The sequence below is a fragment of the Microchirus variegatus genome (assembly GCF_963457635.1).
Source record: "Microchirus variegatus genome assembly, chromosome: 19".
NCBI classification, from domain to species: Eukaryota; Metazoa; Chordata; class Actinopteri; order Pleuronectiformes; family Soleidae; genus Microchirus; species Microchirus variegatus.
The window spans coordinates 22,110,828-22,124,328 of record NC_139820.1 but is presented as its reverse complement, the minus strand read 5'-3'; the positions used below and the strand labels follow the sequence as shown (position 1 = coordinate 22,124,328).

At 42.6% G+C, this 13,501-nt stretch overlaps 1 protein-coding gene across 4 annotated transcripts in view; it reads left to right on the top strand.

Moving 5' to 3' along the window:
• The window catches only part of glra1 (glycine receptor, alpha 1), a gene marked incomplete at both ends in the record, with an annotated part of 100,239 nt that overhangs the window by 17,642 nt on the left and 69,096 nt on the right, over positions 1–13,501 (top strand). For 2 of the 4 annotated variants that reach the window (XM_083906139.1, XM_083906140.1), the window contains one exon: positions 5,920–6,044. In XM_083906139.1, the coding sequence (XP_083762265.1) occupies positions 5,920–6,044 (125 nt within the window). Of the gene's footprint in view, positions 1–5,919; positions 6,051–6,340; positions 6,353–13,501 lie in introns of all 4 variants that reach the window. The other 2 variants (XM_083906137.1, XM_083906138.1) reach the window with 2 other exon arrangements.

The following is a 13,501-nucleotide window of genomic DNA, read 5'->3' as shown; positions in this document are numbered from 1 at the left end:
ATTATATATTGTTATTCTTTCCCTTTAGGGATATATATTGATATTGTTTCACAACAATAAATAGAAACTTGAGAGAACTCGAGAATGGGTGAATGTCACGTAGTGAGAAATAATAAATATAAATAATATAAATAATAATGAACTGATAGAAAGATTGTTTTTTAGAAATATTTGTGCAGACTGGGCATATGTAGTATGTAGACTAGCGGAGCAGGGAATTGAACCTGTGACCTTCTATTTGATGCGGAAAAAGAAGCAGAGAATAACATGTGACAACAGTCAGGATAAAGCCGTACATAATGGATGGATGGATGGATGTTTATGGTGGTGTTGCAGCAATACGTACTCCCAAACTGTAGGGGGAGCTGTGTAGAGAATAAATGCGACCAAACGTGCAAAATTCCACTTAAACAAAAGCATCATAGTTTGTACGTTTCCCAAGTCTCAAACCCACGGAAAAGACTTAGGACATAGTGAGGATCTGCTAAAATGTCCCCAAAACACGGACAGGTCCTCACTGAGCAGGTGTTTGTTCAACAAACATGTCCCCACAATTTGCTAAAGATGTAGACACAAAAACACACTCATCACCACCTCCGCTCACTGCCTGTGTGGTTCCTGTAGGATTTGTTTGCCGGTGTTTTTCTCTGATTAGAGTCGGATGAAAACGTGTGTGTGTGTGTGTGTGTTGTTGTTTACCTGCTTCCCTGTTGTGTTTGTTTACCTCGGCGTCATCATGTTTGTTTGTTTGTGTACATGAAAACAACCTGAGGCGAACACCAACAAAACAGCTCACCTCGTGGACTCTGAGTTCTGGTGATGAAGGCGTCGTCGTAGGTTAACGTGTTGATGACGCCTCGTTATAATGACACCGTTCATCACGACGGGCGTCACATTTTTAGCCCGTTTCAAAGTCACAGTGGATTCTCTTTTTTTTGCATTTGGAGGCTGACGATTGAAGCGTAATTGACTGAATCATCTGTCATTTGACTTAATGAGAGTTTCATGCGGCGGCAGCAGTGATGGAGGAGGCGTCGTCGCTCCCCTCCCCCGCACTCATTATTGTTTTTTATCACTTTAAACAGTGTGTTGCTCCTTATAGTTGTGTTTGTGTGACGTTATAAGAATATTTATGTTGTTATTGATGAACGATTTCATAATAATCTTCCATGATGATAGAAATCTTATGATTTGAGAGAGAATTAGGGGCCAATTCCAATTCCTATCTTAACCCTCGAGCTCAACCCTTAATCTTAACTGGCCTCAAAACCAAGTGTTTTGTTACTTAGAAATGGGACACTCCTTAAATGCAGATACGTCTTCAGACTGTAGGGGGCAGAATAACGCCAAAGCTGCGTCCAGTCTGTCAACTCCAAAAAGGAAGAAGAAGAAGAACACATTTACGTCAGGTTGTCAGTTAGTTATAAGATGATACTCATACAAATACCACAACCACGGACATATTCAGCTGACAGTTACCACACACCACGGCTTATTGAAAAGTAAACCATAGCAAACCATCGCTTGTCCGCACCGGCCGGCTATTGACAAAAGATCGTAAAATAAATGTTACGCAAAAACAACGTCAGTAATCCATAATATGGGCCTAAACTGAGATAATACAATGGTTTTCATCATTTTTATATCTCTATTAACAAAGAAAATACTTCATTTGTAGCGTACTCTTTCGGCGCCATCTTTGTTATGTCAAAACACGCAATGCATTCTGGGTAGCCCTCGCTCCCAAGGGTGGTCTCGGAAAATCTTAATATTGAGGGCGATACAGCCCTTAAACTTGACCCTCAACTTAATTTTTCTGAGAATCGGGACAGCACTTGCACTAGAGGGAGCATTTTTGAGATTGAGGGTTAAGATAGGAATTGGAATTCACCCTTAGACTTTTTGACCAATCACAGCCTCCTATTAGCAGCTCACCTGATGGTGAGAAAATTCTACCTGGATGTGTCTAATGAGATTTTTACCATTTTATAATTTAATCTATTTTATAGTTTTACTTGTCTTACATATTATTGTTTACAAACCCTGGTTTGTTGACTTGACCTAATTATCAACCATCAGCTGCCTCGATCGTAGAAAAACCATCATCCGTCGACCTTCGGCGCTTTTGAGGTTTTTCCCCTTTTGTTTTGTTTGCTAACAAACGTGATTGCGAAGCTGCAGTCGGATGAAAGCGGTTCGTTTATGGCTCGGATCACTCGACTGTCACACGTTCTTCCTCCAGGCGTAAGCAGGAAATGATGCAAGCAAATGGAAACGGCAGTAAACGTGGCTGCTAATGCAATAGCGCTGTGAGACCGCGGGTCAACTCGGTCCTCGCTGTCTCTTCTCTTACTGATCTGAGTCACCCGGCAAAAGGCTTTATTTATATTATTATTATCATTATATTATTATTAGAGCTATTTCTTATGAACGTAGAGGACATGTTTGAAGGATAAGACATGTTTTGAGAGGGATGGGGGAGGGGATTGAGACTTTGTTTAAAAAGTCATGTCTGGTTTTCAAAGGAAGACGTTTGGTAGGTCGTGAATATCTTTGGACAGTTTTTCACGTGACGTCCTTCTTGTATGGAGATGTTTTGGGGGAACAAGGACAATAAGGACATTTCTGTAAAAGTCGTGACAGTTTTTTGTCAATTTGTACGATAAGTAAAAGGTTATTGTCGGGTCATTCTTCAACGTTTCAAGGACATGAGGCTAAAAAAAGTTTTAAGATTGAGGAAACACAAACGTGTGGAGTATGGAAGTTTATATTTATATTATACTATATATTATTATATATATTATAGTCCCTGTCTTTGGAGCAGTCTTTAAGACCTGAGCATTTACTTTATTTTTAAAATATCTACCATTTTTTAACCTGCAGGGTTTTTCCATGACCTTTATTATTTATTTACACCTTTTTATTCCGCCCTTCAGTCTGTTTTAACTGTTTTTTTTTTACCTATTTCACCCATCATGTTCATCTTTTGTTGGTTATATGTATTTCCTGATTTGCTGGGGTATTTTATTGTATTTTAGCCTCTGTTTTACTTCTCTCATGGCTGATAGTGTTTCCCCACTTCCTTTGCTTCCTTATACATTTGTTTATTTCTTGTATATACTACATATAGTACTTTCTATTCAGTTTTTTACAATTATAATGATCATGATTTACATTCACATATGTGAAAATGCACATTTATTATTTATCATATTTCATGACAGCTGAGGAGGTTGTTGTTGTTTTCCTTAATGACCTAAAGATTGATTAATTGATTGATTTTAAAGTCAAACTAAACACGGACATGTCATTATTTATTCATTTCTTTGCACCTTTGTCTCCACTGTAATAAACAACAACAACAACAACAGAGTCAAATGAATCCGCGTCACGTCAATATCGACCCGACATTGACATCGTTTCACGCACAAGTCGATATAATATGTACTTAACCGCGGCAGAGTGTGTGGGTTGCCATGACGATCGACAGCCAATTACTGTGTTTTTCCGTCTTATTTATGTATTTTATTTTAAGTGTGGCTGAAGCTGTGTGTGTGTGTGTGTGTGGACTAAAGGTCGTGGTGGGGATGTTGACGTTATGCAGAGAGGATCTTAATGAGCACGATGGGCTTAATAAAAGGTAAAGAAGTCAACTGTGCAAATACCACGGCTGTATTGTAAAATCAATGTTGCTCTCAGCGCGACGCGGCAACGCTTAAGTGAATTAGAGCGTTTCACTGAACGACCACCTCAAGACCTGACGTGTGCGTGCGTGCGTGTGTGTGTGTGTGTGTGTGTGTATGTGTGTGTGTGTGTGAGTGTGCCTGTGCGTGACCGCTAATGCATTAAACTCCAGTCAGCACGCACTGTAGAAGAAGTTCACTTTTAATTATTCAGTTTTTTAATCTAATTAGATTAAAGAAAAAAAAAAAGTTAATGGAATTACCAGTAAACGAGGATAAATTAATCTCACTTGAAGCCTCAGTGTGGGGGCGGGTCCTCTCTCCTGCCAAGTGCATGCTGGGATAACCTCCAAGAGTAATGTGAAGTAAACAATGAATGAATGAATGGGTTTCATTCGAGGACTGACACTTTCACCAAACGCACATTTTTGAGTATTAGTTTTACATATTATACTTACATACTAAATATATAGTTCCCGGGGAGCTATGGTGGTTGAGTAGCTTGCTCAAGGGTACCCCAGCCCTTTTTTTTGACTTAGTGGGGACTCAAACTGGCAACCCTCCAGTTACAAGCCAAGTTCCCTTTCCACAGGCTACCCGAAGTCTATCCAATATCTGGCTTCTCGAGGGGTCGCCACAGCGGATAATCCACATATGTGACATTTTTAGGCCAGATTTTTAACCCTATCATTTGATCCATGCTTGTTATCGGCACTATGAATTGTCAGAAAGGTGGGGGTGGGGGTCTCGCTCAGCCATCCTGGAGTAGAGACACTGCTCCCGATGTGATGAGGAGGATGTGGTTGAGGTGATACCGGGGCCCATGGTAAGGATGCCACCTCCTGGTACATCCAACAAGGAATAGGTCTAGGGCCAGACCATTGGTGTCAAGATCTCCAGGGAAAGGGAAGTGTATGGATGGATGGGACCAACACTAGGAATGGCTGTGTCTAACTAAGAGTGTCCACTTACCAATGAGCACTGGGGATTGGGCCGGGGTAACCTTGCTCAGGGTTACCTCCTTGCTTGGCCAGGCAGGGATTCTCTAAATCTTGTCTATGGGCTGCCTACATAAAGCTAGCTGGCTAGCAACTGACAGGAAAAGCCGAACCAGAAGTCACTAACGCAAATAATGGTAGACATTGACTTGACTCATTTGTCAGAGCTGGATGATGTGACCAGGGAAAGGGAAGTACTGTAGATGGATGGATGGATGGATGGATGGATGGGGCCAGCACTGGGGATGGCTGTGGCCTGGGGTCAACTAAGAGTGTCCACTTACCAATGAGCACTGGGGATTGGACCAGGGGTAACCTTGCTTAGGGTTACCTCAGCCCTTGGCCAGGCAGGGATCAAAATCTTGTCTATGGGCTACCCACATGAAGCTAGCTGGCAAGCAACTGACAGGAAATGCCAAACCAGAATGCAAACAATGGCAGACGTTGACGTTGACTTGTCAGAGCTGGATGATGTGGCCAGGGAAAGGGAAGTACTGTAGATGGATGATGGATGGATGGGGCCAGCACTGGGATGGCTGTGGCCTGGGGTCAACTAAGAGTGTCCACTTACCAATGAGCACTGGGGGATTGGGCACCTTGCTCAGGGTTAGCCCAGCCCTTGACCGGGCAGGGACTCTAAACGGCAACCCTTCGGTCACAAGGCAGGTTCCCTTTCTGCTTGTGTATGGGCTGCCCATGTGAAGCTAGCTAGCTTCTGACAGGAACCGTCTCTAGGTCGGGTTGAGGTGGTGGATCCAGTAATTGTTTCAGGAGACTGTAGTTAAAAATGGGATGTTTGACGCAGTGGTGAATGAGTTAGTTGTGTCAGTGGTCCAGCGTCTCCTGTTCAGTCGTTTCATATCAATGTTAATGTACATTTAAAGGGTTTTGTTGCTGTTGCTCTCTTTTCCCTCTCAGTACTTTTTTTTTCCTGGTTTGTAAACGATAAGTCTATCACCAGGCGACTGCGATCTTTGACCCGTTCCTGCATTTACTCTCTGCTGTTTTCTCCCAGTGCCAGTGCTTCTGTTGCAGAATGATGAATTGCCTCTGATGTGAAACTCAACAACTCGTACAAAAGAAAAGTGATATATTATGACTCCAGTCTAATCTCACATCCATCTTTTCCCGCCTGTCAAAACTTTTCTTCCTCATTACAGTCCGACCGCAGCCGTTCATACATCACCGCTGTCTTTGTGCTTCACTCTGACCGAGCGTACTTTTCCCTCTCTCTGCAGCTTGGCGGCGTCGAAAGAAGCGGCGGCGAGGAAAGCCACGACGCCGATGCCGCCGTCCGAGTTCCTGGACAAACTCATGGGCAAAGTGTCGGGTTACGACGCCAGGATCCGACCGAATTTCAAAGGTAGGCGTCGCCACCGAGACTCGGTCGGATAACGACGGGAACGTAGCCAAAAAATATCCCCGCCTGGTAACGTGTTTTCATTCACCTTCTCTAAAATGGCCTTTTTTGAAGGGGTTTAGCCGAGATTTCCGACAGCGAAAGGTTTGTATTCGTTCGTTTTGCTCGACGAAAAACGAAGAAAAAAAAAGCACATTTCTTTTTTAAAAAAAATAAAGTGAGATAAGTGTGTGTTTAACCTCAACGATGATTCTCTGGTTGTTCTCAATCTGTCAATCTCTTTTATTTGTCCTTTTCAGTGTTCAACAAAGGTAATTCTGCCTATGCTAAAGAATTTAGAATGAGGCTATTTTCAGGTGTTCGATTCCCTCTAAGACCCGCCCGCATTTTATTTTACACAACCCTATGCCTGCACTTTTTTTTAGCCCCTAATCAGAATGTAAATAAGAGAGTATTGTTTTTAGCTGCCTTGGTGCTAGTTGGCTACATTCCTTGGTATCCACGCAGTAACCTGAATGCTTGTTTTGGTGGTCAAGGTAATGAGCCTCTCTGCTAAATATGACCTCACGGTGATGACGACGATGATGATGATGATAATTCAACATTTAGTGACCTCTCCCTGAATGGAAGACACATGTCATCGGTTCCTGCATCAATAGTTTGGGACATTTAAGACATTATTGGAGACCTGGGGCAACCCCTCCCTCCCTTTTTCATTAAAGTAAACAATAACACGATTGGAATGCACCAATCTCAGCATAACTGATAAGTATTTGCATGTTGAAGAGATAGTTCTGTCGTTGCATGACATGCTGAGTCATAGTCAGTGGGTGGGGGAGGGGGCGACACAAAGGGAAAACTAATTTTAGCCACTTAGCAAAAACCCATTTCCCTGAATGAAACCTGCGTCAGCTTTATTTTGCCGTTCCTTTCCAGCGAGAAACTAAAGTTCGTAAAGCGATCGCCCTCCTGCACCAAAGGCCATAGAGAAAATAGTCTTTTTTTTTAGCTCACCGGGACACAGGAGGCGCTGGTCTACTGCTGCCTTCTTTGATAAGTTTCTGCCACTGAGGTGAATCCGATCAAAGGATTTCAAGCACATAACATTCTCAACATAACATTTGAACTCACTGAAGGGGGCAGCAGTGAGTCGACAGCTCCTGCGCGATGTGGTGGTAAAATCTCTGATTTTCTCTATGGAGAACACGGTCTACGAATGGTTTACGACACTTCGGTTTCCGGCCGGGAAAACGCGATCAAATGGCAAAATAAAGCACGGAACACATTCTTAAGATATCGCAGGCGGCCTTTTTGCTCAGTGGCTATTATGGGATTTTCCGACAGGTGTCTCCTTTTTTGCCGCAATGCTTCTTTAGTAAGAACGACCAAATCTCTGGTTCAACAGTGCAACTGGTGGTGTTTACGTCAGCACTGACCTCATGTGACCGCACTTCAACACGACACTGAACTATATATTTAAATATTAAGTATAAGTGATCATTAACTGCCACGTCATTTTAAGTCATTTGTGTTGTCTGAGTGTGCAAAATAGTGGTACACTCTTAGAAATAAGGGTTCCAAAGGGGTTCTTCTACAAGGTTCTGAGGGTCTACCTGGAGCCATTTGCTTCTGAAAAAACCTTTCTTTGGGAAAGGGTTTTCCAAGGGTTCTCTGGATCCAAATGGTTCCAATAAGAACCATTTAGATTCAGTTAACCCTTTCTTGAATAAAGGGTTTTAAAAGGGTTCTTGGTAACACTAATGGTTCCAGTCGTAGTCCATTAGTGTTACCACGAAGCCTTGAAAAACGCTTTTGGAACTCTTATTTCACACTCTTAGAAATAAGGGTTCCAAAGGGGTTCTTCTACAAGGGCTGAGGTTCTAGCTGGAACCATCCGCTTCTGAAAAAGCCTTTCTTTGGGAAAGGGTTCTTGGTAACACTAATGGTTCCAGTAAGAACCATTTTGATCCAGAGGAATTCTTGGTGGAACACTCCAAAAGGGTTCCAGGCGCAACCTTTATAAACAAAGGTTCTACCTGGACAAGCCGAAGAACCTGATATGGTTCTACCTAGAACTTTTATTTCTAAGAGTGTACCCTTGTACTATAGTAATGATAGATTTCTAGTATCTATAGAGCTGCATTTCCTGCTATAAATATATATCGTCGAGTAGATTCTTGTGGCTTTGGAAATGAATGTTTCTTTTTGCAATCAGTACTAAGAGGTTCACGTAATTTCCCTCAACGTTTTATCAAAAATCAGAGCGGCGAGAGAACGTTTGAGTTGTATATTTTCGGCGTAATTGCAAATTAGAAACTCACAATTGGCTAAATCTGCTGCCGGCAACGATGAGCGTCAGACGTCACAAACAGTGAAACAACCTCCACCACTGGGACTGATGGAACCTGGAGGGATGGTGTGTTTTAATCCTGTTACTGATCGGCATCAAGCGCTGCCTGCACTTTAATAACCGTGGGACGTGGGAGGATGTGGTGGGGGGGGGGGGGTTGCATCTGCCCTTCATCTTTAAAAAGGCCTGGTAATATTTTGAACACTAGGGTCAGCGACGTCCAGCCTTCGTCGTCAGCTCGTGTTTGCCGATGTTTTCTGTCGGTGGAAAGAGCCATTAAAGGATGACGGGGGGGGGGGATCTCATGGTAGACTGGACTGGGAGGGACCGAAGGGGGTTTTACCGAGACTGGGTTTATTATTAAACCTGCAGCGGCTGCAGAAACAGCAGCAGCAGAAACAGCAGCGACTGCTCGTCCTTCCTGAACTGCCAGGAGTTTGTTTGTTTCCATTTATTTATTATTTTTCCAATTTTACTTTTTGAAAAATCGATCCGGTCTCAGTTCTGCTTTGGCAACCGGTGTGATCGAATGAGCCGAGCGCCGCACTGACCTTTTACAAATCAGGATTCAAACAGGCTGACGGGACACTTATGTGACTTTATAGCTTTTATAGTTCTTCGTAATAAAAATCTCAGATGAGAGAACTCTGTGCTCGAGGGTTAACGACGTTCTGACGGCGTCGTTTTTTGACTTTAATTAGCACGTTTTTCACTGTGTTTTATTTCCCCGTGTTTGAAAGAGTGAATTTGTGATGACGATCCGCGTCGAGGAGGACGAGGACGTCTCTTATTCTTATGTAACCCGCTCGGCTAATGGTGTCATTGTTAGCAGACAGGGATGATGGGAGTTTGCAGACTGTCAGGTCGACACAGTGCTGTTGCGTGAGAACTCTCCAAGTTGCTCATTCATGCAGTTTTTGTGTGTGTGTGTGTGTGTGTGTGTGTGTGTGTGTGTGGGTGTGTTAGCCACCAGCTAATGACATCGCTGCATTAATCACACCCTTGAAATAAACAGCTCGACAGCTTTGCCCCTTAATAAAAGCCACAGAACAGTGAAGCCGACTTGCACAGCGTGAGCAGTCGCTGGTGCAGAGGCCAGAATGAATGATTGCTATGTTAGCAGTTGTTATTATTATAATAATAACAAGATTAAGAATTAAAGTAATAAAGTACCCGGGAGTGCAAACCTCTGCCAAGGCTGCAAACGCTTGGTTTCTTGTATTGAAATCACCACCACAATCCAAAATATACTACTTATAACCTACCGAAAATGTAATAAACATCCAAAAATAAAACCTTAATACTGTAATAACAACAATAAAGTAGTAGTTGTTGGATGCAGAGATGTATAAATGTATTTTGGTATAATTTAATGTTGTTCTGTAATGGATGGTCATTAAAAATGAATCCACATTAGTCAATTTTAAACCGATTTGTGATTGAGCTAGCCTTACTGGCTAGCTAACTAGCTAGTGAGTGAAATTAATTACTAAAGTACTAGTACTACTTCACAACTAAAGATCAAATAATACATATGTAGAGTTTTCTCCCTTAATTCAAAGTTTCTAACATTCTAACGTCAGGAAAACAGTGTTGCTAGCTAGTTTGTCAAATGCTGCGTGTTCAAATTCTACAGTTGCTATAGGGGACAGTGACGCTGTGGATATATGTGGATAACATTAATGACCTGAAAAAGGCAAAAACTGCTGAGCTCACTCGCTAGCTAGTTAGCTACTTGACAAGTTTGTTAGCTTAGTAGACTTTACATTTAAATAGTTCTGGAATGATTCAGAACAGATTTAAACAGCAATTTTCCTTTAGTGAACATAGCTTGTGCTTTTATTTAGTTTTTAACTAAAAATCTGAAAGCTGCTAACCTCACCAAGTAGCTAATTAGCTAGCTAGGAGACATAGTACGGACACTGCTATTCTTTCTAAGTTTAATAAGAGCTTAAAAACAGATTCTGGACAAAACAGATTAAACTAGATCAATGTTCTGTGCTTTTATTTTGTTTTTGAAAAAGCTATATTGAGCGAATTCATTAAATATACTCTCTGAAAGCTGCTAACGTCACCCGACGACTATTCAGCTCGCTAGCATCTTGTCAAGAAAGTGCAGCGTCATGGCGGCCATGTTGTAGAACACGGACACTGAATTCCAGAACTCCCCGTTGGAATGTTTGCTTCTTTTGTAAGAGATTCTGACTTTTTCTCCTTATTGTAATTCCACCTCCGTAACCTGCACACGCACTCACATCAAATCAAATTAGCCTCAGTCCTGCTAATGTGGCTACGCAGCAGCAGCAGCAGTGAATGGATGGAGGGCAGGGATGGAAATAAACGACTCAGTCAGAGAGAGAGAGAGGGAGAAAGATGAGATTAGCCCCGAGCTACCAATGTGCTGGAATGAAAGGAAATTACACTGATCATGACCGAGGGGGGGGGGGGGTGTCGGGGGGGTCCACAGTGGGCACGAAATAAAAAAAAAATTATCTTCCAATTGATTTAGCAGGTTCCTCCGCTGTGACACATTTAGGACAAACCATTTATAATCCACCCCTCTCCTTCTCTGATCATTTTCTATTGTATTGTTTTTACCATTCACCTTTTCTTGTTTTTTTAATCATCACATCGGACATCTACGCCCTGCACCCCCCCCCCCCGACAAGGTCGTTCGTAGAGCGATCGCACCATCCATCCATCCATCCATCCATCCATCCATCCTCTCCGCTGACCTCCCTCCCTCCCTTCAAGGCCTCCTCTGTATTTGAGCCTCGTTTCCACCGATTCGTGAAACAAATTCTTGACCTGGATGACCAGGTGTGCAGACGGCACTGACGCTCGCACAGGAGTCGTCCAATACAGTGGAGGAGGAGGAGGAGGAAGAGGAGGAAGAGGAGGAGGAGGAGGAGGAGGAGGAGGAGCAAGTGGGTCTTTCCAGCTCTGGTAATGACCGGTCACATGGTCGTGTACGGATGAAAGAAATGAGACGGGGAAGCTGAGAGAGTGAGAGAATCACTGAGGGGAAGGTGTGTGTGTGTGTGTGTGTGTGTGTGTGCGTGCACACTTGATGAATGGTACAGGCTACAGCTGCGACCCCCCCCCCCCCCGCCTCTCCGCCATAACCTTGTCCTTCCTCATCACTCAGGCTGAGAGGCATCGAGGCCGACGGCTGCGAGTTCAGCTTCTGCTTTTTTATGCTCGGCTAATACGAGCCGGGCTATCGATTGCGTCCCTTTTTTTCAAAAAATATAAATATATGTATATGTATATATTAAAAAAAGCTAACATTTTACATTTTGTTCACAGAAAAAGCACGTAAAGGCACTTATGATAAAGAAATTTCGACGAGCATTCATTCAAGAATGAAATAAAAATTAGATGAATGGAAAATAGTGACAAAATAATGACAAGATAAGAAGATGATACACAGAGCAAATAAAATAAAATGTGATAATATTATAGTATTATAAGAAAAAACAACATGTACATCAGCCCAAAAACTTAATTAAATGCAATTATAACGACACCGACGTCACAACCTTGAATCCCGACCATCATTGATATCAGTCAAGTACGGACTTTTACTTTATTTTAATAAATTAAACTAATTTATTAGGCAGAATTCGCGCATCAAAGTTTATCTGCTTGAAAAAAAAAAAAACACAAAAATATTAGTAAGTAAAGTCACTAAACCCTCTCTTCTGAAGCTAGCTCCGCCCAATTCCCGATTTTGTAAAATGCCAAGAAGTGGTCGAGAAGTAGGGGAGGAGTGTAGGGCTCAGTGCAAGGGGGCGTGGTCTAGTAGTGAAATATTTATAAAAGGGGGAGGAGTCTGGGGACAATGAGCCTAGGTCAGTAGATAAACAAATAATAATAATATAAATTCAATACTTTTACACTGAACTGTGAATTTTTTTTAGAAACCACTAAAGTACTTTATTATGTGTTTTCCGTCCAATCCAAATGTATTTATATAGCGCGTTTAAAACAACAACGTTGACCAAAGGGCTGTACAGTAAGACCGGAAACATTTGATAATAGGATCTTATAGCGTCAAATGCTAACTTTTACCACAAAGCCAGAATCCGCTAATTTTGAAAAAAACGTGGCTAGCTACAGGTTCGGGACCTGGTCCGATAAAGGTTTTCTTCCTACAGCGCAAAAACATGCAGAGGTTAACTGGACACTGTACAGTGATTGTTGGGGTAGATGATGAATGAATGAATGAATGAATGAATGAATGAATGAATATTCAGGGTTCAGAGCTCGTATCGGATTCTCCTTTTTTCCCCCAATACTATTGATTATTGTTCCGTAACGTTCTTCTGGGATCAGTGGAAGGAAACTTAAACGAAACTCAGCGTACATTCGGGGGGTCGTGCATTTGTGTCAGCAGCGTTTCATTTTCAGCTCTTGAACGTCCACAGTCGTTGCCTCAGATCAGAGGAAATCCTTTTATTCCAGCTTTGGCAGAGCTCCCGTCCTCCGTCGTCCTCCTCTCTCTCTGTCTCTGCTCTTAAATCCCTGTGATGATCAGCGGGAAAGAACCAAAATAGAAAGAAAACCCTTTGGAGAATCCGTAACTGCGTCAATTCGCCATAGAACATATGTCGCGGAGACACATTTACATCCTTTTCCTTCACTCTAGCTCCTCTTCCTCTACCTCCGCAGTCTATTACTTGCACCAGAATGCGTCACAGTTCTATGCGACGCTGTTCTATACCTGCCGCGGTGTTTTCTGCACCTCGTTTCCTCCGTGCAGAGGTCGAACATGTCGAGGTGGGACTGTAGTTATTAGCTGTCGGGGCCTGACGTTCGTTTGTTGTTATCAGCACTTGTCTAATGGCTACTTAATGGGATTAATGGGCATAAGGTAATGAGTGTGGGATGGAGGGATGGTTGCAGGGAAAAAAATGAATGGGTGAGGGATGGAGGAGGAAGGGGTTTTTTAGCTTTGCAAAACGGCTAAACAAGTTGCAGGGATTTGCTTACGCCAGGAGGTTTTAGAGAAAACTGCAGATGGGAAAAAGTGCAATCCAGGATTTCACACTGCACAGGATGTTTTCCACTAGCTTAGTGCGGGCATTCTGATGCTAACACAGTTCCC